This window comes from Diabrotica virgifera, chromosome 9 (assembly GCF_917563875.1).
Source record: "Diabrotica virgifera virgifera chromosome 9, PGI_DIABVI_V3a".
In the NCBI taxonomy this organism is placed as follows: Eukaryota; Metazoa; Arthropoda; class Insecta; order Coleoptera; family Chrysomelidae; genus Diabrotica; species Diabrotica virgifera.
The window spans coordinates 212,987,794-213,012,344 of NC_065451.1; the positions used below are offsets into that span (position 1 = coordinate 212,987,794).

Sequence of the window (24,551 nt, forward strand, 5' to 3'; positions counted from 1 at the left end):
TAAACGAGATAATTCAATAATACAATAATTATGCTCCAACTGTCACTATTTTCCCCTCATAACTCGGAAAATATCGACCAAACGAAAAAAATTATAATAAATGAAATTATAGAAAATCGCATTTCCAACAATTCTAGTTTCTACACTTTTTGTCAAAAATATGAAAATGGCGGAGATATTGAGCAAAAACGGTTCTCGTTTAAAATCAAGATGGCGGCTAACGCAACAGTGGAATTCAGTCGGGATTTTAAATTTGGACTAATATCGACCCTCCCTAAAGATCAGAAAAATAAAATTTGGGGCAGCTCCTAATGCAAGGTTAGGCCTGTTATTCGTCGAATCAGACTGGACTATAACGCCTTATGACGTTGTCCGACTCCCAAACGCCACAGTATTCTGTCCTGAGTTAGGTCTTCATTTAGATTTCGAGCGCTAATCGCTTTCCTAACTCCCCGATTCCAGCTCTGTGGTGGTCTTCCTCGTTTTTTCTTCTCTGGGGGTTGCCACATCATAGTTTTTTTTAGGCAATATTTCGTCCCCCATTCGGCTTACATGTCTGTACCATATAAGCTGTTTTCTTTCGATATCCTCAACTATAGTGCAATCTACTAGTTAATTTGTAATACCCACCATAAATTGTTTTTTCCTATCTGTATATAGAGTCCCCATTTAGTGTTATAACAGCTTTCAATATCATTTGATGCATATTTTCCTGTACGTTATACATATTTATATAAAATAGCCCTTAAGCCACTCAATTCGGGCAAAAATTGAATTATTTACAGCCGCATAGGTTCGACAATATTCAACATGGATATTATTATATAAAAGGTATAGGCCGGGATCCCGCGTACCAAACAAGTTTATTAATAGCAAGCTGTAAATTTGTTAATAGCTTAGCGGTTTCTAGTCGGACAAACTTTGATGAAGGGGAACACTGGAACAGGGGAAGTTTTCATTTTGGAACAGGTTACAGGTTACGAACGTCAGATTACGAAAACGTCTTATGTATTTTGTCGGACAGAACTTCCAATTGATTTGTTACCCTTTCATTAAACTCTCATGCAAAAATCAGACTGCTATTTATGACCAACACAATTCCTGTCATTTGATATGTTCTACGTATCGTACTTATTAAAACGCCCAATATACAGTATCCGCCAAAATAAACAGTACCGAATATAAAAATAGTTATTATTCTACGGCCGTGCTAAAAGAGTCACTTTCACGCACGCATTTCGTTTCCGAAAGTTGCACTTTCCCGCACGGCGTGCGTGAATAGTATATTGTGCAACAAGTGCAGAAAGGTACTTATTTCTCACGAGTTTGAAAAGTTGCGGTACGAGCGCAAGCGAGTGCCGCAATTCAAACGAGTGAGAAATTAACTTTCTGCACGTGTTTCACATTATACTTTTTCTACAAGCACAGTTTTTCCTAAAAATAAAAATCACAATTTCCAAACGACGATTAATTATAATAGGTACCTATGTGATAAATTTTAAACTGTATTTAATTAATACCTACTAATCAATTTAAATTCCTTATACCTAAATAAATTGCACAGAAATCAGTTAAAAAATTAATGCACTGCCTTAATTTGTTTAAAAAACAATTATTACACATTATTGACATTATATTTATGCAGTCACGGATTTACACAAAACCTACTTCATTCGACGTCTCTTGCACAGGTTGCTAAATCCTTATTGGTTATTTGATAATTATAAAATGTTTAATAAGAATAAAATTGTAAAATAAAACAGTTGTAACATCCATAATTTAGTTTCTATGCTATATTTAAATATAATAATTGTCTTATAGGTTATATTATTTGTCTAAAGTTTAACCACGGATGTAAACAGAATATAACGTTACTCAGAATGCGGTAGTCCACGGATGTAAACAGAATATAACGTTACTCAGAATGAGGTAGTCAACTGTGCAGAAAAGAACTTTGCGGCACAGAAACGTCATTTTGCGGCACAGAAACGTCACTTTGCGGCACAGAAACGTCACTTTTCTGCACACTAATGTCAAATATCTTATACTGTGAGAAAATATCAAGTTTGCTAACATAAAACCGTGCAGAAAAGTGCACTTTGAATAGTGGTTGTAGAAAAAGTAAATTTTCCCGCACGGCGTGCGGGAAAGTAAAATACCTTTTAATATGGCATTATAATATATTATAATACATGCAATAAATTAATATTTAGATATTATTTACTAATTTATTTCAAATTTATCTTATTGTGTTCATGTTTTAATGAAATTATCGCGATTATTTAATTCATAGGAGATTCTGACCAATAGAAAGCTACAGAAATCTAAATTAAATCGATAATTTTTGATAATTGCCCGTCGTTAAGTATATTACGTCAGATGCCATTCGTTGCTACGAAAAAATACATTCAGTGACATTAATGACAAATGTTTTAAAAATTATAAAAGTGATGACTTTCAACCGTCAAATACATATTTATAACACTTGTGTGTTTAATTGTACTAATTTGTACCTACATAAATAAATTACAATTAAATTTTGGTTTTGAACAGTTTTATTCATGAAATAATCGCAACAAATTGCACTCGATCTCTAAAATTAATATAGAATTTTTGCCCTCGTGACACTTTGACATAATTTCACTCGCCTTAGGCTCCTGAAATTAAAACTGTCAAAGTGTCACTCGGGAAAAATTCAATAATTTTAGAGCTTTTGTGCAATTACTACTGATAATTCGATGAAATAAAATTATTTTGACATAATATTTAAAAGTCAGATCAGTAGACAATTACAATGGTTTGTAATCGTCGTCATGGAAACCAATATCGTCGTTTTGGTAAACCATTATATTGAAAGTTTGGTTTTGACAACCTTGTCAAAGAATTAATTTGTGTATTTTCACTTCTAAATAAAAATTTATATTACTCTATTTTTTGTGGCTTTTTTCCAAACATACGGCCCTAGAAAAAATATTGTTCATAACTCATGCGGAAAGTGTCTTCCCCGCACTCGACTGCTTGCCCGAACTCAGATATCGCGTCGTTTTGTTCGTGCTCCGAAATAGTTATTATCCTAACTAGTGCGGAAAGTGATACTTTCACGCACGAGACTGCCGTTGACCCGAACGCAAGCGGAGTTCGGGCAAGCAGTCGAGTGAGGGGAAGACACTTTCCGCATGAGTTAGGAACAATATTTTTTCTAGAGCCGTACGTTTGGAAAAAAGCCAAAAAAATAGAGTGATATCAATTTTTATTTAAAAGTGAAAATATACAAATTAATTCTCACAATAAAACACTGAAAAACACTTTTATCGATATAAGTGACTATAATAACAAAACAATAGAATTTTTAAATAACCAAAATAGTATAACACTAAACAAAGACCTCACAGAAAAATACCGAAAACAAATTAAACTAGCCATTGAAAATTCAAAATCAATACTAAATCCAACAGAACAGAAATACCTTAATATTATGAACCCACAACCCCCTAAATTATACTCTTTTATTAAACTACACAAACCTGACCACCCAATAAGACCTGTAGTTTCTTTTTATACAGCTCCGTCATATAAACTTTCAAAAAAACTGTCAGATATTATTACAGAATACACTAAATTTTCACCTAAATTCACCGTAAAAAATACACTAGAACTAGTTAATAAAATACAATATTTTCAATTGCCCAACAACTCCAGACTAATTTCATTTGACGTAAAAAATCTTTTTCCTAGTGTTCCTCCTACAGAAACTTTTGTTTTAGTTAAAAACCTTTTAGAACATAATAGTACAAATCCGATCATTGCATCTGAAATTTTACACCTTCTTGAAATTTGCATAAATCAAGACTATTTTGAATTCAATAATCAAATTTACACAAACAACAGTGCAGGACTTATTATGGGTAATCCTCTAAGCCCATTACTATCAGATATATTTATAAACCAACTTGAAACAACAATTTCTAAACACCCCGTATTTAAACAGTTCTTATATTGGTGGAGATACGTGGATGACATACTAGTCTGCTTTACAGGAACTAACAGACAACTTGACCAATTTCTATCATACATTAATTCACTTCATAGTAATATTGAGTTCACAATAGAAACAGAACAGAATAATTCCATAAACTTTCTAGATGTAACGATTACCAGACTACACAACAAACATGAGTTCTCCTTATATCATAAACCTACCCATACTGACACAACTATACACAATTCATCATCCCATCCTACACAACACAAATTAGCAGCCTACCATAGCATGATACATAGACTGACAGAAATTCCTCTGACAAAAAATAACTTCGAGACAGAACTAAATATCATTAGACAAATAGCAGTAAACAATGGCTATAACGAACAAACAGTTAACAACATTTTAAACCAAAAACTCCATAAGAAAGCCTTGAAATTAGTGTATCCACCACCACAGAAAGAACCCACTACCTTCTGCTCTCTCACATATACTGGCAAAATAACAACAAAAATAGCCAGATACATAAAAAAGAAAGGAATAACACCAGCTTTCAGAACTAACAACAACTTAAGCAAACATATTAAAAACAATAAAAGCCGAAAGAGAAAGCAACTACAGAGTGGTGTGTACAAACTAACTTGTGGTGACTGTCCGAAAACTTACATCGGTCAAACTGGCAGAACTTTTGACAAACGGATAGCAGAACATAAAAGGGCTTTCAACAATAGAAAAACAGACACTTCTACATACGCACTTCACCTTCTAGATCATAATCATTCTTTCAATGAAGAGTTTCAAATTCTACATATTCAAAATAAAGGCCTTAAGCTATCACTTTTAGAATCAATGGAAATTAATAAATTGAAAAATACAGATATAATTCTGAATGACCAACTCGAGACAAACAGCTCCCCACTCCTCAACCTATTCAGTTAAAGACTTAAAAAGGCAAACACATTGTAAAATATATCACTTGAGAAAGGCACTTTGCCGAAACAGCTGTATTAATAACATAGTTGTAATAAATTTTGTGGAAGTATAGAAAACAAACGTTTTTCAGTGTTTTATTGTGGGATAAAATGAACTTCCATCAAGTAACGGTCGAATCCATCAATTACAAATTAATTCTTTGACAAGGTTGTCAAAACCAAACTTTCAATATAATGAGTAGAGACTGGAAAATATGCACTAAAAAATGTCTAAAATATGCATGCAATATGCATTTTAAAACAAGCTGAATATGCACAATTAACATGCAAATATGCATTTATATATGCACTTATTTTTATATGAATAATTTTATGGTTTACGTTAAATACATAAATAAATAAAAAATAATAAAAATAAATAAATAGGTTTGAATTTAAACCAAATTGTATTATTATTTCTTAATATATTTTTTTAACTTCAGGTTTTGTGACAAATAAAACGGCAAAATATTTTATTTTGACCACAAGATAAATAAGAGTACAATAAAATAAATGTACATATTTTTATTGTTACAATATTGATTCATATTTTCTAAACTAATATTATAAAAAGAGTACAATAAAACAAATTTACATATTTTTATTGTTACAATAAATAATCATATATTGATTCATATTTTCTAAACTAATATTATGTCTTCTATCTGTTAATATTTGTTTATAGGCAGAAAAAGATCTCTCAACGTCACAAGATGTAATTGGGGCATATTTAAACTTTGCTATTAGAGACGGATCCATATTAATATTTTCATCGAAGTTTCCAAAATTGATTATATTATTTATTGAACGCAATAAAGTGAAACCCTCATTTTTGTTTAAAACGTCATCAAGTTTATCTTTAATTTTTACTCCAATTTCCCCATTCAGATTTGTTATTTTCTGTTTAACCGAATCAACAATAGACATACTATTGTGAAGACATAAATTTTGAGCCTCTAATTTTGTAATTGAACTTTCAATGATATCGAAATTCGATTTTATATACAACAATTGATTTTTAATAGACTTTTCTTTAAAAATATTTTGACAGTTATCAATAGCGGTACAAGTCGGATCAAAACTTGAAATAACGCTTTTGATGTCGTCGTAGTGTTCAGATAAAAATATAGCACTTTTAAGCCAAGTTCCCCATCTGGTTAATACTGGTTCTGGTGGTAAAGGAATATCGGGAAGCATCTCCCTATATACCTGTACACGTAGTGGTGCTTTCAGAAATACTTTTTTTACATTATTTATTAAGGTGTTTACATTGGGAAATTCAATTCTAACTTTCTCTGCAACTCTGTTTAGGCCGTGCGCCAAACATGTACAGTGAATTAAATTAGGGAAAAAGATTTTAAGATTGGATGCAGCTTTCATCATATATGAGGCGGCATCACTAAGCATTAATAATATTTTTTCAAATGGTACTTGATCAGGTAAAAAAAAATTTGTTAGGGATTCGTTAACAAATCTAGCTATTGTAGCATAGTTTGTTTTTTCCAAACATTTTACACTAATTAAGTATGAGTTTTTAAAATCGCCAGAGTCGTTAAGAACTCCAACAATTAGATTCGCAATTTGTCGACCCTTTGTATCCGTTGTTTCGTCGACGGAAATCCAAAGATATTCGGCTTTTAACTGATTTTTAATACTCGTCATCACATCTTTGTAACATGCACTGACATATTTTTTCCGAAGAGTTGAAGAACTTGGTATTTGAGCTGGTTTATCTTTAATCTTGCAATAAGTTTTTAAAAAGTTTTGACACGATTTATGTTCTAACTTGTGCAGAGGGATATTGCAGTTCAAAAAAAAATGGCATAAATCCTTTGCAAAGGTTTCTTGCCCAACTGACGTATTCTGAATCTGCAAACTGTTCTGTAGAATCTGCTGGCGAGGTTTATTATCATTTTTTGATAGCTTAGTTTGGTGAAGTGAAGTTTTTATGTGTTGAACTACTTGGAATTTCTTTTGACATGGAATCTGGAATATAATGATAATGATGTTTTAGATGTTTTCGTAAATAGATACCTACATTAAAATGATCAAACTTTTTAAACCTCCCCCAATTTTTTTTTATTTCTCAAAGTGAAATTGAAATCGTCAAACAATAAAGTACAGTCAGTGTACCGTAGTATACAGGGTGGGCCACTCTCAACACCTCGCTCTGTATAAGCCAAACCGTTGCGAACTTTAAAAAACAGTTTTTGAAGAAATGGGACGGTTTGTCATTTTAGAATAGACAGACACATAGATGTGCAAAGAAGTTTGATAAGTTTAAAAATCTATTGAAGTGGAGAACTTACCTTTTTATCACAAATGGTGCAAAACATACTTTCACTGTCGATAACTTTTAGATGATTGTTACTTCCAATCCAACTTCTGAGAAGACTTGATTTTTCCCTTGCTACTTTAGGCATTTTCACAATAATAATAAAATGATTTTTTTACACAGTATAGTCAATAACTTGCAATCACAAAAGTTGAATAATCGGCGATTGATTTAAGACTAACCATTCATAAAATAAAATAATCTATCCTACCCTTAAAATGCTTAAAATTTCGTTTTGGTTGGTTTTCCCAGAATAATTCATAGTTGGCCGACACCAGCAGAAAGTACAGGTAATATTTGTAATGTTATTCAAAATATAATCGGTATTTACTTAGGTAATTTGTAAATTCTGAGAAGTCTATAAATCTTAAATATCCGGATAATGATACCTGCAGCTATAAATAACGCCCATTATGTTTATGGGTACAACAACAAAGGAGCTTAACAGCAAAATATTTACTTTCACATTTTATTTTAATGGATGTTGATGTTACTAATATATACCTTATTTTTAAATGGGGTAGAGTAAATTCCCATCAAAATATGCATTTATATGCTCTTAAATCTCCAAATATGCAAGGCATATGCATTTATGAAAAACATGAGAAATATGCAGCATATATATGCATATGCATTTTGCATATAATCCAGTCTTTAATAATGAGTTACCACGACGACGATATTGGTTTCCATGACGACGATTCAAAACCATTGTAATTGTCTACTGATCTGACTTTTACATAATATGTCAAAATAATTTTATTTTATCGAATTAATGCGCTAATTTAATTAAAACATGAACACAATAAGATACATTTGAAATAAATTACTAATAATATCTAAACATTAGTATATTGCATGTATTATAATATTGTATTATAATGTCATATTACAACTTTCACAATTTACAATCACATATTACAATTTACACTTTTAAAGTGCAACTTTCGGAAACGAAATGCGTGCGTGAAAGTGGCTCTTTTAGCACGGCCGTAGAAAATATATTTATGAATTAATTTTTATAATACATGATGCATCTCATAAATCATCCCAAATTTTGGCATATGCCGATGACGTGGACCTAGTTGCCCGCACAACACGCAAACTAGAAGAAATGTATACCACCTTCTCAAATGCCTCAAAAAATATGGGCCTGACAGTAAACGAGGAGAAAACTAAGATGGTGGCATCAACACCCAACAATAGAGCCAGAAACATCGGTCACCAATTCTCTGTTGATAACTCTACCTTTGAAGTGGTGGACAAATTCACATACTTAGGCTCCCTGATCACCAAGGAAAACGTCATGACAGAAGAAATCAAGCGAAGGATAATCCTAGCGAACAAATGCTATTTTGGACTGAGTAGACATATGAGAAGCAGAAACTTAAGCCAAAAAACAAAAATAACCATATACAAAACCCTTATACAACCAGTGTTGACATATGGATCGGAGACATGGACCATCTCCAAGGCAGATGAAAACCTTCTGCTTATATTTGAACGAAGGATCCTGAGAGGCATATTCGGTGGCATCTGTGAAAATGGTATTTGGAGGAGGAGGTACAACTACGAGGTATACCACAGATATAAACATATATTTGGTGGAAAAGACGTAGTATCTCTTATACGAATAGGACGACTAAGATATGCAGGACATCTAGCAAGATCACAGCATAACAACCCTCCTAGAAGAATCCTTATGTCACAACCTGTGGGAAGTAGAAATAGGGGTAGGCCAAAACTTAGATGGAAAGATGGTGTAGATGAGGATGGGAGAAAAATAGGCGCAGCAAACTGGCAACGGTTGGCAATGGATAGGACTGACTGGCGTAATAGACTTGGGAAGGTCGAGGCTCTTTCATAGGGCTGTAGCACCATTGATGATGATGAATACATGATGCATCATGGCGTTCAAAATGTGCATTATGGCGTTGCAAACAGGCTTTATGACGTTTCTGAAGATCATCAAACATACTTAAGAAGAGTGTTTGCTACAAATGTTGAAAATAAGTTATTATTCTTTGCCGTAGTTCTCCAACAGTTTCTGGAGGATTTTCCGAGCGAAATATGAAATTCTTCATCATACCCATGTGTAGGCATCAGGTGGTGATAAATCCGGTGAATGAAGTGGATACTCGAAATCTGTGCGACAAGAAATTATTCTGTTACAAAAATGTTCACGAAGCAAATTTATGGAGCGTTCGGCTGTATGGCTTGTTGCGCTATCCTGTTGAAACCATGGCTTAGGCTACGGCTCCACGGGCGAGAAATTGACGCTAGCAGTAGCAGCAAAATGGACTTAAGGTTCCGCGGAACGGAATAGGAATAGCCGAACTGAAGCGACTATGCACAAGTCCTGTAGTCGGTACAGTTCGGCTATTCCTATTTCGTTCCGCGGAACCTTAATTGCGGAACCTTCGTTTTACGGCTACTGCTAGCGTCAATTTCTCGTCCGTGGAGCCGTAGCCTTACGGATTCTCAAATTATGCGCATGACAAAAGGTCTTTAAATTTCTGACAAAAAGTATCTCAATAGTATGTCTGTACTGCCTTGTTAAAATGTTGTTGATATCTTTCTGACACTTGTGTTGTTTTAAACATATGCCATTATTCCGACCAATTCCGTATGAGCGGAGATAATGCTCTATCGAAAAAAAAAAAATAATAAATTCGGTAGAAAGAACCTGTAACGGGTAGTTCTTTTAAGGACGACAGACTCAGTAAAACACAAGTTAAAAATAAAGCAAATATATTAAAGATAATTATATACAGTTTAAAACAAATAAAATAAAATATAATTCCATCTTCTGCAAAGGAAAAACAATATTAAACTTTCTTATAGCCATCCGATCGTAACAGCAACATTAAAATAATAGGATAACCGTTATATACAATAACAATATTGCTACGTTAAATCAACATAGCCTGGAGACCGCATTTCACTACAATGTAGTCACTCGCTCCTCGCTACTACCGCCTACTGCGATAACGATTGTGGCAAGATTCCACGTCAGTACGGTGGCGTCTACCTAGGCATAGTTCCACCTCACACACGGTGCATCTTTGCCAAGCCAGCTAAAGCTCGTTCAATACGCGAGCATCAGCTGTTGAGCCATAGTTAGTTCAATACACTAACCATGACTGATTTTCTCATTCTCCTAGCTCGCCTTAAATATGCTCTCGATGCCCTCTCCTTCGGTTTCCCCCAGCGGTGCTATGAAGAAGGAATGCGCAAACACGGACACTCCGTCGGTCGTCTCTGGTAATAGCAGCTCATCGCTTGCCGAGGTATCATATCGTTACAAACCATAATAGGGAGTTTTTGTTGCTACGTAACGACGTAACGCATCTCCGCAACGTAAAGCAACTAACGTGTCATAGAGGATGAATGTTAAAATAGGTAGTTTTTGTAACTGCCTTAACGTAACGTAAAGCAAATCGTAAAGTCATTTTTAAATTCCGTTGACATTAAAAAAATTAAACAATGTTCACACAATATATAATTAATATACATATGTAAAAAAGATAAATGAATGATGAAATTGTATGGTTTTAATTGCTTCTATTTAAATATAAAAATATTATTTTTCCTTAGGTTAAATTTTTTTTGTTTATACCTACTTTTTAGTTGTAAATTATTGTACCTACATCAGAATTCCAGTATAATGTAAATAGTTTGGTAATATTTATTTGAAAATTTTACTGAAACAAGTCATTTGTTTATCTAGATATTAATTGTGGTACACTGTATTTCTTAAATTAATACAATATTTGTTTGTTTTGCTTTATTAATAGACAACTTAAAAACAATAAAATTTTAAATCTATTATGAAGTTCCAATTTCCAATTACAAACACAGAATAATTTTACTCAAATAGACTAAACCAATAACCAATATAACCTTAAAATGTTTATAAACGGGTAGTACGCTGATGAAATGTTCATTTGGTAGGTAATCGGGCAAGATCCTCGTGTGCATTCGGTGACTTTCGGCTCGATAGGGATGCGTATGAACCTAACGTACCAGCCCGTAACCTTAGGTAATACGTATCGCAATACGGTAGTTCAACCATTAATGCGCAAGCGTATATGTCAAAAAGATGCGTTACGTTTACGTATTTGTGTGCACAAAAACTCCCTAATAGAGAGATTTTGCACCTCTTAAAATAACCGCTGATTTTGGCTCCGCTATGGTTAACTTTATTAAGCATAACGATTACGGCAACGTTAAAAAGAAGAGTTTTTGCAGCCTGTCAAATAGGTTTTTCGTGTCATGTTATTTAAACATAACCTCACTTCACAACGTTATTTTAATTTTCGAATATCAAAATAGAAATTTTAGTACAATCAGGGTACAATGGAAGATGCATTAGATAACGTTATCAGGAGGGGTCGAGGGCGAAATGGTATTGACCACAATTTAGTAAGGGGAATAATTTTAAATGATATATTTGTAAATCCAGTAGTAAATCCCATTCAAGATCCAGTTTTACAGTTTGATTTAGACAATATGGAAGACAAATATGTAAAGCTCAACTTCAGGTTTCAAAGAGAAGATCTTATAAGATTGGCAGTGGCATTGGGAATTCCTGAACAAATAAAGACAAGGTCTAGACATTCATCTGGAGGTATGTATGCAAGTTTGTTGCTTACTCATCTGTATTCTATATTAAGTAAGATTTTTATACTATTTATAGGACTCGAAGGACTATGTATTTTACTAAGAAGATTAGCATATCCAAGTAGGCTTTGCGATTTGGAACAACTTTTCCGAAGGTCCGCTACATCAATATCTGAAATTAGTAATTATGTTAATAACCATATTTACAGGAATCATGGTTATCTGTTAAGAGATTTGGGAAACTTGCCATGGTTAAACAGGGAAAAACTAAGTGCCTATTCTAATGTAAGTAAACTTAATTTGTATTCTAGTAAAATATTTCAGCTTTTTATATATTTGTAGTCAATTGCAGCAAAGGGAGCTGCAGTACAAAATTGTTGGGGATTTATTGATGGCACAGCTAGGCCAATATGTAGGCCAACAGAGTTACAAGAAGAATACTATTCTGGACACAAACGAGTCCATTGCTTAAAATATCAGTCTCTTATTTGTCCTGATGGAATTATTGTAAGTCTTCTGGGGGCATATTCAGGGCGTAGGCATGATGCATTTATTTTTGGACAAAGTGGGTTGTACACTCAGTTGGAACGAAAATGTACATTTCCAGATTGTATATATGTCATTTATGGAGATCAAGCATATGGAATCCGAGAGCTACTCTTGTGCCCTTACCCTGGCCGAGGAATCACTGAGCAACAACAGAACTTTAATTTAAGTATGAGTGTAACTCGACAAGCAGTTGAATGGGGATTCCAGAAAATTATTTCTCAGTTTGCATTTTTAGATTTCAAGAAAAATCAAAAACTATTATTGCAGGAAGTTGAGTTAATGTTTAAAACAGCTGTTCTTTTATGTAACTGTCATACAATTTTATATGGAAGTGAAACAGCACAATTTTTTAATATTGAACCAGTATCATTAGAGGATTATTTAAACCTATAATATGTTAGTTTTAATAAATGTTTATTTACATGGACTTGTGTATTATTTATTTTATCTATTTAACACTAACAAAAACAAAGTAAAGTCTTAGGAACTAGAACTTTTGATTAACAAAAAAAAACATTGTATCATAAGATGGTATTTAAATTAAGGGGTTACATAGGTCTTGCGGGTAAAAAAAGTGACTTTTTAAAAAAATTACATCTCAAAAACTAAAAATTATTTTTATTTATAATTGTAACGTGTAATAGTATAGTACTTAAGGTACTCTCAAAAAAAATTTTCATCCAAAAATGTACATTTTTGTAGAGTTGACTGCAATTTTTCGACAACAGCCCGTTTTTTGCGGTGGGCAGCATAACTAAGTCCAGTCTCATCTGAAATCAAAAATTTTCTTGCAGTTTATACCTCTGACTAGTGAATGAACGAAGGAATTTTTATTAGGTGAAGTCGTTTTTGTTTTATGAAAAAAAAACTTGTTTAAAAATGGTCATTTTTGAAAAAATGAGAAATATTGGGGTCGAAAATGTGTTTAAACTTATGTAAAATCTTGTAATTTCATTTCTTTTTAAATTCCTTCGTTCAATCACTAGCCAGAGGTATAAACTGCTTACAAGAAACTTTTTGATTTCAGATGAGACTGGACTTAGTTATGCTGCCCACCGCAAAAAAAGGGCTGTTGTCGAAAAATTGCAGTCAACTCTACAAAAATGAATATTTTGGCTGAAATTTTTTTTGAGAGTACCTTAAGTACTGTACTTTTACATGTTCCAATTATAAATAAATGCAATTTTTAGTTTTCAAGATATAATTTTTTTAAAAAGTCACTTTTTTTTAACCACCAGACCTAGGTAACACCTTAATAGGAATACTTAACTATCAGGCACTGATAATTATGGAAGAGGGACAAATGCCAGATGAGTGGAGATGCAGTACCTTAGTACCAGTATACAAAAATAAAGGAGACATCCAGCAATGTACAAATTACAGGGCCATTAAACTACTTAGCCATACTATGAAAATATGGGAGAGTGAGTGATAAAAGAATATGGGAAGAAACTGAAATATCTGAAAATCAGTTTGAACTTATGCAAGGAAAAATCAAAAACATACTCTCTCTTTGAATAATGTCATGTCAGAGAGTATGGGAACAACAGAAAATGCATGGGTATGGAATGGAAGCGTTATAATACCCATACATAAGACAGGAAATAAAGAACAATTTTGAAACTATAGAGGCATATCGCTTATTAGCACAGCATATAAAATTCTATCAATTATCTTGCTAAAGAGACTCACTCTGTGTTCGGAAGATATTCTAGGCGACTACCAATGTGGCTTTCGTTCTAGAAGGTCAACGATAGATCAAATATTTACAATCAGACAAATATTATAAAAAAAAACTGGGAATTCACTCAAGATGTACACCAAATTTTCGTAGATTTCCAGCAAGCATATAATTCCATAAAAAGAAGCAAACTATGGCTACCAATGTTAGAAATGGGAATATCAAGAAAATTAGTGAAATATCGAAACAAATGCTCACATGGTATTTATTGATCTTGAGAAAGTATATGATAGGGTTCCCCGAGAGGTTCTGTGGTGGGCACTTAATAAGAAAGGAGTTCCTGGTGAGTATGTAAAGATTGTAAGAGAGATATGTATGATGGAGTAAAGACTAGTGTTAGGATAGGTGTAGGAGAGACTGATAAATTCAGTCTGATTTTAAATATCTAGGGTCAGTACTACAAAGTAATGGGGAATTATAGGAAGATGCGGTTAGTAGAGTTCGGGCAGGATGGATGAAATGGAAGGAAGCAAGTAGCATGTTGTGTGATAGATGTTTTGTAAAATAAATATTTTGTAAACGACATTACTATTTATTTAATCTAAATTTACCTATCTTTTACAGCTTTTACTTTTTCAAGCCATGCATTTATTAAAAGATCTAAATGATCTTTCAGTGTCTTTATGGAAAAATCCTTTTGTGATAGACTATAAATATTTGCTTTTATGCTTTCCCAAATAAAGGGGTTTTCGAATGGGTTTTGTCCCGCCACTTCTTGAAGAAGATATAAGTCATCTTCCTCACGAAAACGTAAACGTTTTTTTACGGGAATCAAAATGTTTCTTGATGTTTTAAAAACTGGAATAAAAAATATTGTTATACTGTTGAAAGTAAAAAAAATATGTCATTATTTACATTTAGCAGGTACTTTACTACTGTTAACATCCATATTAAATTTAAAAATATAAAAAGGTATCAACAGAGGCTGTATAAAATAAAAATTATCCACTAGATGAACATAAACAAGACATCAAAACTAACTTAAAATGTTGGGTTAGGTAGGGATATGGTAAAAAGCAAGAATGCCATATTGTATATATATTTTATGAAGGACTAAAAATTAAAAAATAGTAGGTTCATTTATTACATTTAAATATTGCGATTTCTACTTATTTCTTTTTGCTTTTGTAAATTTAAGCATATACTTGAACAGTTTTTGATATTTTAATTTATAGGACATCAAAATTAGAATCTATGTAAATGTAATTTTACTGATTTTTTACATTCTGGCAACAAAGCAATTTAACCATTACTATAACGATAACGATAAGCACTACGTTAAACCTCCGTAAATTACGGAATCCCTTATGTTTAATAACAATAACGGATCATATATTCGCTACTGCGCAGACGTAGTATAACGATAACCATAACGGAATTGCAAAATAAGAGGTGCAAAATGTCTCTAATGACAAAGATTTTAACCGTAACGTAATGTCAAGTTGACAACTAATGACAAGCATAGCAAATATGAGAAATGCAACTTGCGTGCGCAATTTCACAGCCTTTTTAATTTCGGTACTATTTATTTTGGCACATACCCTATTTAGTACATTCTTTCACGGTTTTTGCTTTTTTTTTTAATTTTTACAAATTTTAAAAAACCGCTTGGATTGACATGAAATTTGGCATACGCAATACGCATAGCTAACATGTCAAAGAAGAAAAGTGATATTGTCCCAATGTGTGCTTTTGGCCTGGGGGTGAATTTCACCCCATCTCAGGGGGTGAAAAAATATATGCCCAAGATAACGCCCGAAATGGATAAACTGACTAATTTTAAGCAACTTTTGTTCTATAAAGTTTTTTCACCAAATCAATACTTTTTGAGTTATTTGCAAGTGAATATGTTCATTTTTCAACAAAATAACCACGTTTTTAGACGGTTTTTCGCAAATAACTCAAAACGTAACCATTTTGTCGAAAAAATAATTTTAGGAAAACTATAGCATATAAAAAGTGAAAAAAACGGTGTATATATTAGGTCTCTATACCTAACAAAAGCAGAGTTATAGCTAACGAAAAATAAATTCATATTCGAAAAATTCCAAATAGAATAATTCAATGTGAAATATATAAATAATGAAGCATTTTTGGGGAAAACACATAAAAACTTTTGTATAGTGTTTAAAAAAAGCTTTATTTCTGTTTTTATAAAAAAAAATTTAGCGTCAAATGTAAGCAAGTTATGCTCAAATCAAAGTTGGTCCCTTTTGTTTTGGCAAAAAAAATCAGGAAGATAACCCCCTAATTAGCAACTTATATGAAATTAATCGTTAACGCTTCACAAGTTATTTTACTTATTTATTTATTTATTTAAAAAATATAAAAATAAAAAATATAATGAATATAAAAAAATATAAAATATAAAAAAAATGTTTTTTCCAAAATAACTTAAAAATTGTTAGAGATTCCAAAAATCTTAAACAATAAAAAAGTGGTCTTTACTTTTCTGAATATTTTGTATTATTTTGTTTTCTGTAAGACAGAACTTGGTTAAGATCCGGTGTTTCTAAATTTGTGTACACTCGTGATAAGTGACTCGTTCAATCCCTTTTAACTACAGCTCTTTCAAAAATAAGGACTTTAAACCGATGAAACTTACAGATGATATAATCAATGCATACGCGAGTAAAAAACTTGTAAAGTGGTAACAATTAAGTTCATTTGATATCCTAATTAGGGGGTGATTTTCCAGATTTCTTACCAAACAAAGGGACCAACTTTATTTTGAGTGTAACTTGTTTACTTTTGATAATATTTTTTTTTTTGAAAACAAAAATACGCATTTTTTAAAAACTTTAAAAGAGCTAAACTGAGTTTTCCCCAAAAAAGTACTTCGGTTTTTGGTTATGGCACGTTAAAATATTCGATTTGGAATTTGACGAATATGAACCTACTTTTCATTAGCTATAACTCTGCTTTTTACAAGGTATAGTGACCTAATATATACACCATGTTTTTCACTTTTTTACGTGCTATATTTTTGATAAGAATTTTTTTTTCGACGAAATACTTACTTTTTGAATTATTTGCGAAAAACCGTGGTTACGAGCTCGTCATGGTTACGTGGTTACGTGGTTGCGAGCTCGTGGTTACGAGCTCGCGTGGCTCGTATTTTGTAGAAAAATTAACATATTCACTCGCAAATAACTCGAAAAGTATTAACTTCGTGAAAAAACTTTATAGAACAAAAGTTGCTTAGAATTAGTCATTTTTTCACCCTCAAATGGGGACGAAACTAACCCCTAGGGCAAAAGCACACATCGGTACAATATCACTTTTTTTCTTTGATTTGTTAGCTATGTGCATGTCAAATTTCATGTCAATCCAAACGGTTCTTTAAAATTTAGAGGTTTTGCAATATTTTACCTTTAAAGAACATACTAATTTGTCGGACAAACATTTTTTAATATACATATAAAGTTTGCAACTGAATAAACTTAAAAACTGCAGTCACTGAAGCTTTTCACCTCCGATTTTGTTGAACCTCCATCGATTTTGATGAAAATTGGTGAGTAATTAGAGGATATCTCAAGGAACAATGGTGACATGATGCCAACTTGCGCTTTTACCCTGGGGGTGGATGCCACCCCTTCTTAGGGGTGAAAATTACTTTATTAAAAATAATACCGTAAGTCGATAGAGGGACAAATATAAGCAAAATTTGTTATATAAAGTTATTAAAATAAATCAACACTTTTTGAGTTATTAAAGACCAAAGATTTTATATTTTCGTAAAAAATGCATGTTTTAAATCAGTTTTTTTACGTATAAATCAAAAACTATAAGCTTTTACAAAAAAGTTAATATTACTGAAATTGAAGATAATAAAAAATTGAATACATTACTCGCATAGCGAACTAAACTAATGTTAGTTCAAAGTGAGTTATTGGCAATTGAATGTGAATTTTTTTTTCGACCACTACTCAAATCTAAGTATTCAAGCTTAAATAACGGGAAAACGATGCAATGTATGAGATATTCCTGCTAAACATTTGTCAAAGTACTTCGGAATACCTATCAAATGAGCTTCAGTACAAGGTAATAGCGTCAAAATTAAGCAAGTTATAATGAAAATAAAAGAACCGTTTTGAATTTTTTAGGAGAAAGTGAAAAATAAAATATACGCCATTTCTACAAAAATTAAAATTTATAGTAATCCTTACAAGAAATTCTTTATATTACCATAAGTAATGTTTTCGATAATTTTAACCAGTTTAGAATGCATATTTTTCAAATCATAATTTCAAAAATTATTGTAATTCTCATATTCTTTTGATAATAACTAAAAGTACTCAATATACGTAAAACATTATATATAACCAAATTTAGTTTTTCCGCTGCCAAATATTTTACCTGTTTTACTATTTTTATAGGGTAAAAAAAACCGAGAGAGAAACGTTTAAATCTTAAATTTTGCTGTGGGAACCATGCAACTGGGGTCAATTAACCTTTTATCTTCTAAAAAAGTAAGGGGTTTAGAAGATTAGGATTAAAGTACTTATATAGCACTTGGGATTAACTTTAAAACAGTTTTTAGATGAACCTAATATCGTAAACTCGAACGGAGTTATTAAAAAAAAAACAATAACATTTTCTGGAAAAATGTTTAAAAGATAAATTTTGAAAAAATGTTGGAGCATAAATTTTAACGCTATCAACATGTTCGGGGGCTCATTTGATAGATATTTTTAAGTACTTTGACAAATTTTTAATAAGTTTATGTTATAAAATGCCTCAATTCCTCGTTATTTCAGCTTGAATACTTAGAGTTTTTTACTCGCCGAAAAAAATATACATTCAATTACCTATAACTCACTTTAGTTAACATTAAGAGGTTTTTCTAGTAAGGAATTTATTTAACTTTTTATTAGCTTCAATTTTGATAATAAAAACTTTTTTGTAAAAACTTACACTTTGTGAGTTATTGATGAAAAATTTGTTAAAAACATGCATTTTTCTCAAGAAAAATTAAAATCTTTGATCTTTAATAACTCAAAAAGTTTTGATTTATTTTAATAACTTTATATAACAAATTTTACTTGAAATTTGTCCCTCTATCGAATTATGGGGTTATTTTTAATAAAATAATTTTCACCCCCGAGAAGGGGTGGCATCCACCCCCAGGGTAAAAGCGCAAGTTGGTACCATGTCACCTTTGTTCCTTGAGATATCCTCTAACCACTCACCAATTTTCATACAAATCGATGGAGGTTCAACGAAATCGGAGGTAATAGCTCATATCCACCTTCAGTGACTCCACTAATGATAGTTTTCACAATCATAAACTTGTCAGGATGACACTTCCACAATTAAAATCACGTTCCACGATTAAAACTTTACCTGTACCAGTGTTCCCATACATCAAAGTTTGTCCGACTAATTAGACACCGTTAAGTTATTAACAAATTTTCAGCGCAATATTAATCAACTTTTTTTGGTACACGGGATCCAGATCTACTAGGAGGGTAGAGGATTATTATATTATTCTCGATCGTGAAAAAACTCGAGTAAGTATGGTATGCCGTGAACTAACCTTTGAAAACACGTAAAATACTTTCCCTATATTTCTTGCCTACGGTCCTAAGAACTGCACGTTCTCATATATTCTCCCATTTATTCTTTATATCTCATTTCGTGAATCTTAGTACACGCTATATACTGTCTTAAATACATCAAAACATCAAAGAGCAAAAAGCTTTTCCTAGAAGATGTACACAGACATAATGGAATAAATAGATTTTTCCGAGAATGGGGGTTTTGGAGACAAACCCAAAATAATAGAATAAAAAAAATAAGGATAAAAAATTAGATAACTTCCTTACCTATTAGGAATACGGGGATCCATTCTCGTTGGAACTTTACCGTGCTGAGCAGATGGGACGTGAATTATAAATAATTTATAATTGAGAGAGGGAATTTTACAATTATTATAAAATTCCCTTATCTTCCTTTTCTCAGCATCTGTTTGACCTGCATTTTTAGAAGCCTCGGAGGTTTAACCAGAGAATGGTTCCAATCTTTTTAATCTGGTAGGATATAAAATGGTATTTTAAATATTATTTTATATGCTAGTAGATTAAAAACTTTTTTTTCTACGGCCGTGCTAAAAGAGCCACTTTCACGCACGCATTTCGTTTCTGAAAATTGCACTTTCCCACACGGCGTGCGTGAAAGTAAATTTTCCCGCACGCCGTGAGGGAAAGTAAAATTCCTTGTAATATGGCATTATAATGTATGTATTATAATACATGCAATAAACTAATATTTAGATATTATTTACTAATTTATTTCAAATTTATCTTGTGTTCATTAGTATGGTATAACTAGACCCGAACCCGGACATCCAAAGTGAAAGTTATCCTCCAACACCAAATTGTTCTATATGGTCCACATAATGTTCAGAAAAAGTCACACCATTTTGAGCGTCGGGTTTGGGTGGGGGGGGGAGAGGGGGAGAAATCGGTAAATTCGTAGTTTTTTAAGTTTTTCTTAAATATTTCTAAAACTATACGATTTAGCATAAACAACCTTCTATACAAAAATGTTCTACATTAAATTTGAAATAAAAAAAGTCCTATCCTTCTAAAATGAACGGTTTCAAAGTTACGGAGGTAGTATAGTATAACTGGTCCAAAAAAAGGCCTAACCTAAACATCCAAAGTAAAAGTTTTCCTCCAACACCAAATTGTTCTATATGGTCCACATATTGTTCAGTAAAAAGTTACACCAATTTGAGCGTCCGGTTTGGGGGGGAGATGGGGGAGAAATCGTTAAATTAGTAGTTTTTTTTAGGTTTTTCGTCAATATTTCTAAAACTATGCTTTAGCGTAAACAATTTTCTATACAAAAATGTTCTACATACAATTTAAAACAAAAAAGGTCCTTTACATAATTGTTATAAAATCAACGGTTCCAGAGTTACGGAGGGTGAAAATTGGAGGTTTTCGATACTTTTTATATTTTTTGGGCAATTTCCTACTGATTTTCTTTAACAGGATTGGGTTTTATAAATCAAATTTGATATTTCAGTGGAAGTTGGTATGTTAGTGATAAGACCTTAAAGAAACGTCAACATCACCACCCAAAATCATCAATTGCCCAAAAATATAAAAAGTATCGAAAACCTCCACTTTTCACCCTCCGTAACTCTGGAACCGTTGATTTTATAACAATTATGTATAGAACCTTTTTTGTTTTAAATTTTATGTAGAACATTTTTGTATAGAACATTGTTTACGCTAAAGCACAGTTTTAGAAATATTGACGAAAAACGTAAAAAAACTACTAATTTACCGACTTTTCCCCCATCTCCCCCCCAAACCGGACGCTCAAAATGGTGTAACTTTTTACTGAACCATATGTGGATCATATAGAACAATTTGGTGTTGGAGGAAAACTTTTATTGTTGATGTCTGGGTTAGGCCTTTTTTTTTTGACCAATTATATTATACTACCTCTTTAACTTTGGAACCGTTCATTTTAGAAGAATTATGCATTGGACCTTTTTTATTTCAAATTTAATGTAGAACATTTTTTATAGAAGGTAGTTCATGCTAAACCGCATAGTTTTACAAATATTGACGAAAAACCCAAAAAACTACGAATTAACCGATTTCTCCCCCCTCTCCCCCCCAAACCCGACGCTCAATATGGTGTAACTTTTTACTGGACAATATGTGGACCATATAGAACAATTTGGTGTTGAAGAAATACTTTTATTTTGGATGTCTGGGTTAGGCCTTTTTTAGGACCAATTATACTATACTACCTCCGTAACTTTGGAACCGTTCATTTTAGAAGGGTTATGCATGGGCATAACTTTATGCAATTTTATTTCAAATTTAATGTAGAACAATTTTGTGTAGAGGGTTGTTCATGCTAAACCGCTTATTTTAGAAATATTGACGAAAAACCTAAAAAACTACGAATTTGCAGATTTCTCCCCCCTCTCCCCCCCAAACCCGACGCTAAAAATGGTGTGACTTTTTTCTGAACATTATGTGGACCATATAGAACAATTTGGTGTTGGAGGATAACTTTCACTTTGGATGTCTGGGTTTGGGTCTAACTATACCATACTATAGAGAAACTCTCATTTGCAGAAAAATAAATACGCTCATGTTTTATATAAATCGCTTCACATTCGTATGCTGGTTATATACAGTTGAAAAACAAAAGTCCAAAACCTTTTTTAAACGTCGCAATTATTTTTCAAAGCTTCTCGAACCCTGTAACACAAATATTAAATCAATAATAACTGTGCTCACTTGTTTACCTTCTTCGTTTGTTTGGCTGATCTGTGGAAAACTGTGAAACTTATATAGCTAGCAATAACTATAAAGTAATAATAACAAAATAACGTGTGTTGATTCACAATGCGAGGCTCTTATTGGTTCTTTGTGTTTCTATTTTTGTACGGTAAATATAAAAAGGGGTGAAATGGGGAACGATTTAGAGAAAATTACCTCGGCTAGACGGGAGTGTAGTTTTGGTAAATGAAGGATAATCAAACAAATGGTACAGAACATAAAAAAAGCTTTGTTGTCTAAATCTAACCAATTTTTCATAGTACACTGCCCCGCAGAAAATAATCGAACACGAATTTTTTTTAACAGTGAAAAAGTAATTTTAAATTTTTGAGTAGTGAAAAACCCACAAATTGCAATAAGTTTAATTATTATTTTTTTTTGAGCAATGCTTTTATTAATTTTAGCAGTATTGATTATGTGATCCTTTTATATGTTTTTATATGATCCTCTTTTCCTTTCTTTGAATCCTTTATAAGTCTCAGGTTAAGACTCATTGGTGGTCTATGATTCTGATAGTTACTAGAATTCAGTATTTCGTGTTTTATTTGTATCAAACTGTTTCTCTCTAATTGTTCTCTACCTGTTAAGCTTTTGATATTTTTCTACTAGTATTTTTCTTGTATACGATCAGACTATTATTACCATCTGAAATAAGACTCTTAAAAACATTACAATCTGATCAAACAAACTAATAAGCAACTTAGTTCTAGCCTACATTTTTCCTCCTCTTGAATCTTCTAGTCAGTTTCTTTCATGAAACGACACGGTTATTTTGATTAATGTATTGTGTCGCTTTATTTTTAATTTCAAATATCTCGAAACCTAATAATTTTATCATTATGAAGGAAGAGTATATTATTTGCATGAAAAGTATTGGAAAATCAAAAAATTACACTAAAATAGCAATTTCGTCAGTGGCGTAGAATTTGCGAAGGGTCAACGAGCCACTATCCCCTGTCGTACGCCTCTGGTAGTAGCAGAAACGTTTGTTTATCATAATTTAGTAGTGCTGTTTGACATTATAAGAATTTAAACAGACGGCAGCCGTGCCGTCTTTACGCACCCAGTAGCATAGGGGACTTAATGCATCCTTTCATATGATACTGTCGTTCAGTCGCACGAAGGTAGTTTCTTTGGTTGTTTGGTACAATATTTTCATTTACACTTTGTGGCTGTTTAAAGTAGGTTTATATATTTTATATGATGATGTCTCAGATTGATAGTGAAATATTAATAACATTAATTGAAGCGAGATCTGTTCATTGGGACAAAACAATAGAAATATATAAAGATAAAAACTTGACGAGAAATGCTTGGAATGGTGTATGCCGTGCACTTAATAGTGCACGAATTAAATTGAATTAATTAATTTGACGAATTAGGTGATAACGAAAAAAGCCGGTTCCTCTTATTTCTCTTTCTTCGACGATAAAGTAAACACAACGCTATAATTTGATTTCGCTCCATATAAAATATACCTTTTATTCTACTAAATTTTATTTAGTTTTATAGGGTAAACAACTCGGTGAAAACTGGAGTAGGGCTGCGGTCACGTCTTGTGTGAAATTATCTAAAAACAACATTTAAAACGAGGGGAACAATATTTACAAATGAATGGATGACAGAGGGTCTTTTAAATTCTGTACATGAAAAACATAGATTGTAATGTTGTTCTGAAGCTGTTTCCTTGTGGAATTTTAATAATAAACTAGTCTAAATGGGAAATAAGCCACAATTTAACTAAAAAAAATAATTTTATTAACGTTTCGACGCCCAAATCGGATGTCGAAACGATGATAAAATCATTTTTTTAGTTCAATTGCGGCTTATTTCCCATTTAGAATAGTTTATTACATATATTTTATGAGCTAATTAGATGAGCTAATCCAAGATCCCACAAATAACTTAGTAGAACAACGATTATAAAAACAAATTAGGCTTTTAATTAAAGCATAAGAAATAATAACTGACAAAATAGAAATTGCAAATGAATTAAATACGCATTTAATTGCATTAGGACAAAAGTATGGAAAAA

General features: G+C 32.1%; 1 protein-coding gene across 1 annotated transcript; it reads left to right on the plus strand.

Moving 5' to 3' along the window:
• The first annotated feature begins 11,444 nt into the window (after positions 1-11,444).
• LOC126890879 (uncharacterized) lies at positions 11,445-13,004 on the plus strand. The gene is made up of 3 exons (XM_050660021.1): positions 11,445-11,918; positions 11,988-12,196; positions 12,254-13,004. Exons 1-3 carry the CDS (start codon positions 11,648-11,650, stop codon positions 12,851-12,853), a joined length of 1,080 nt encoding a protein of 359 aa, XP_050515978.1. The 5' UTR covers positions 11,445-11,647; the 3' UTR covers positions 12,854-13,004.
• Positions 13,005-24,551: the final 11,547 nt, after the last annotated feature.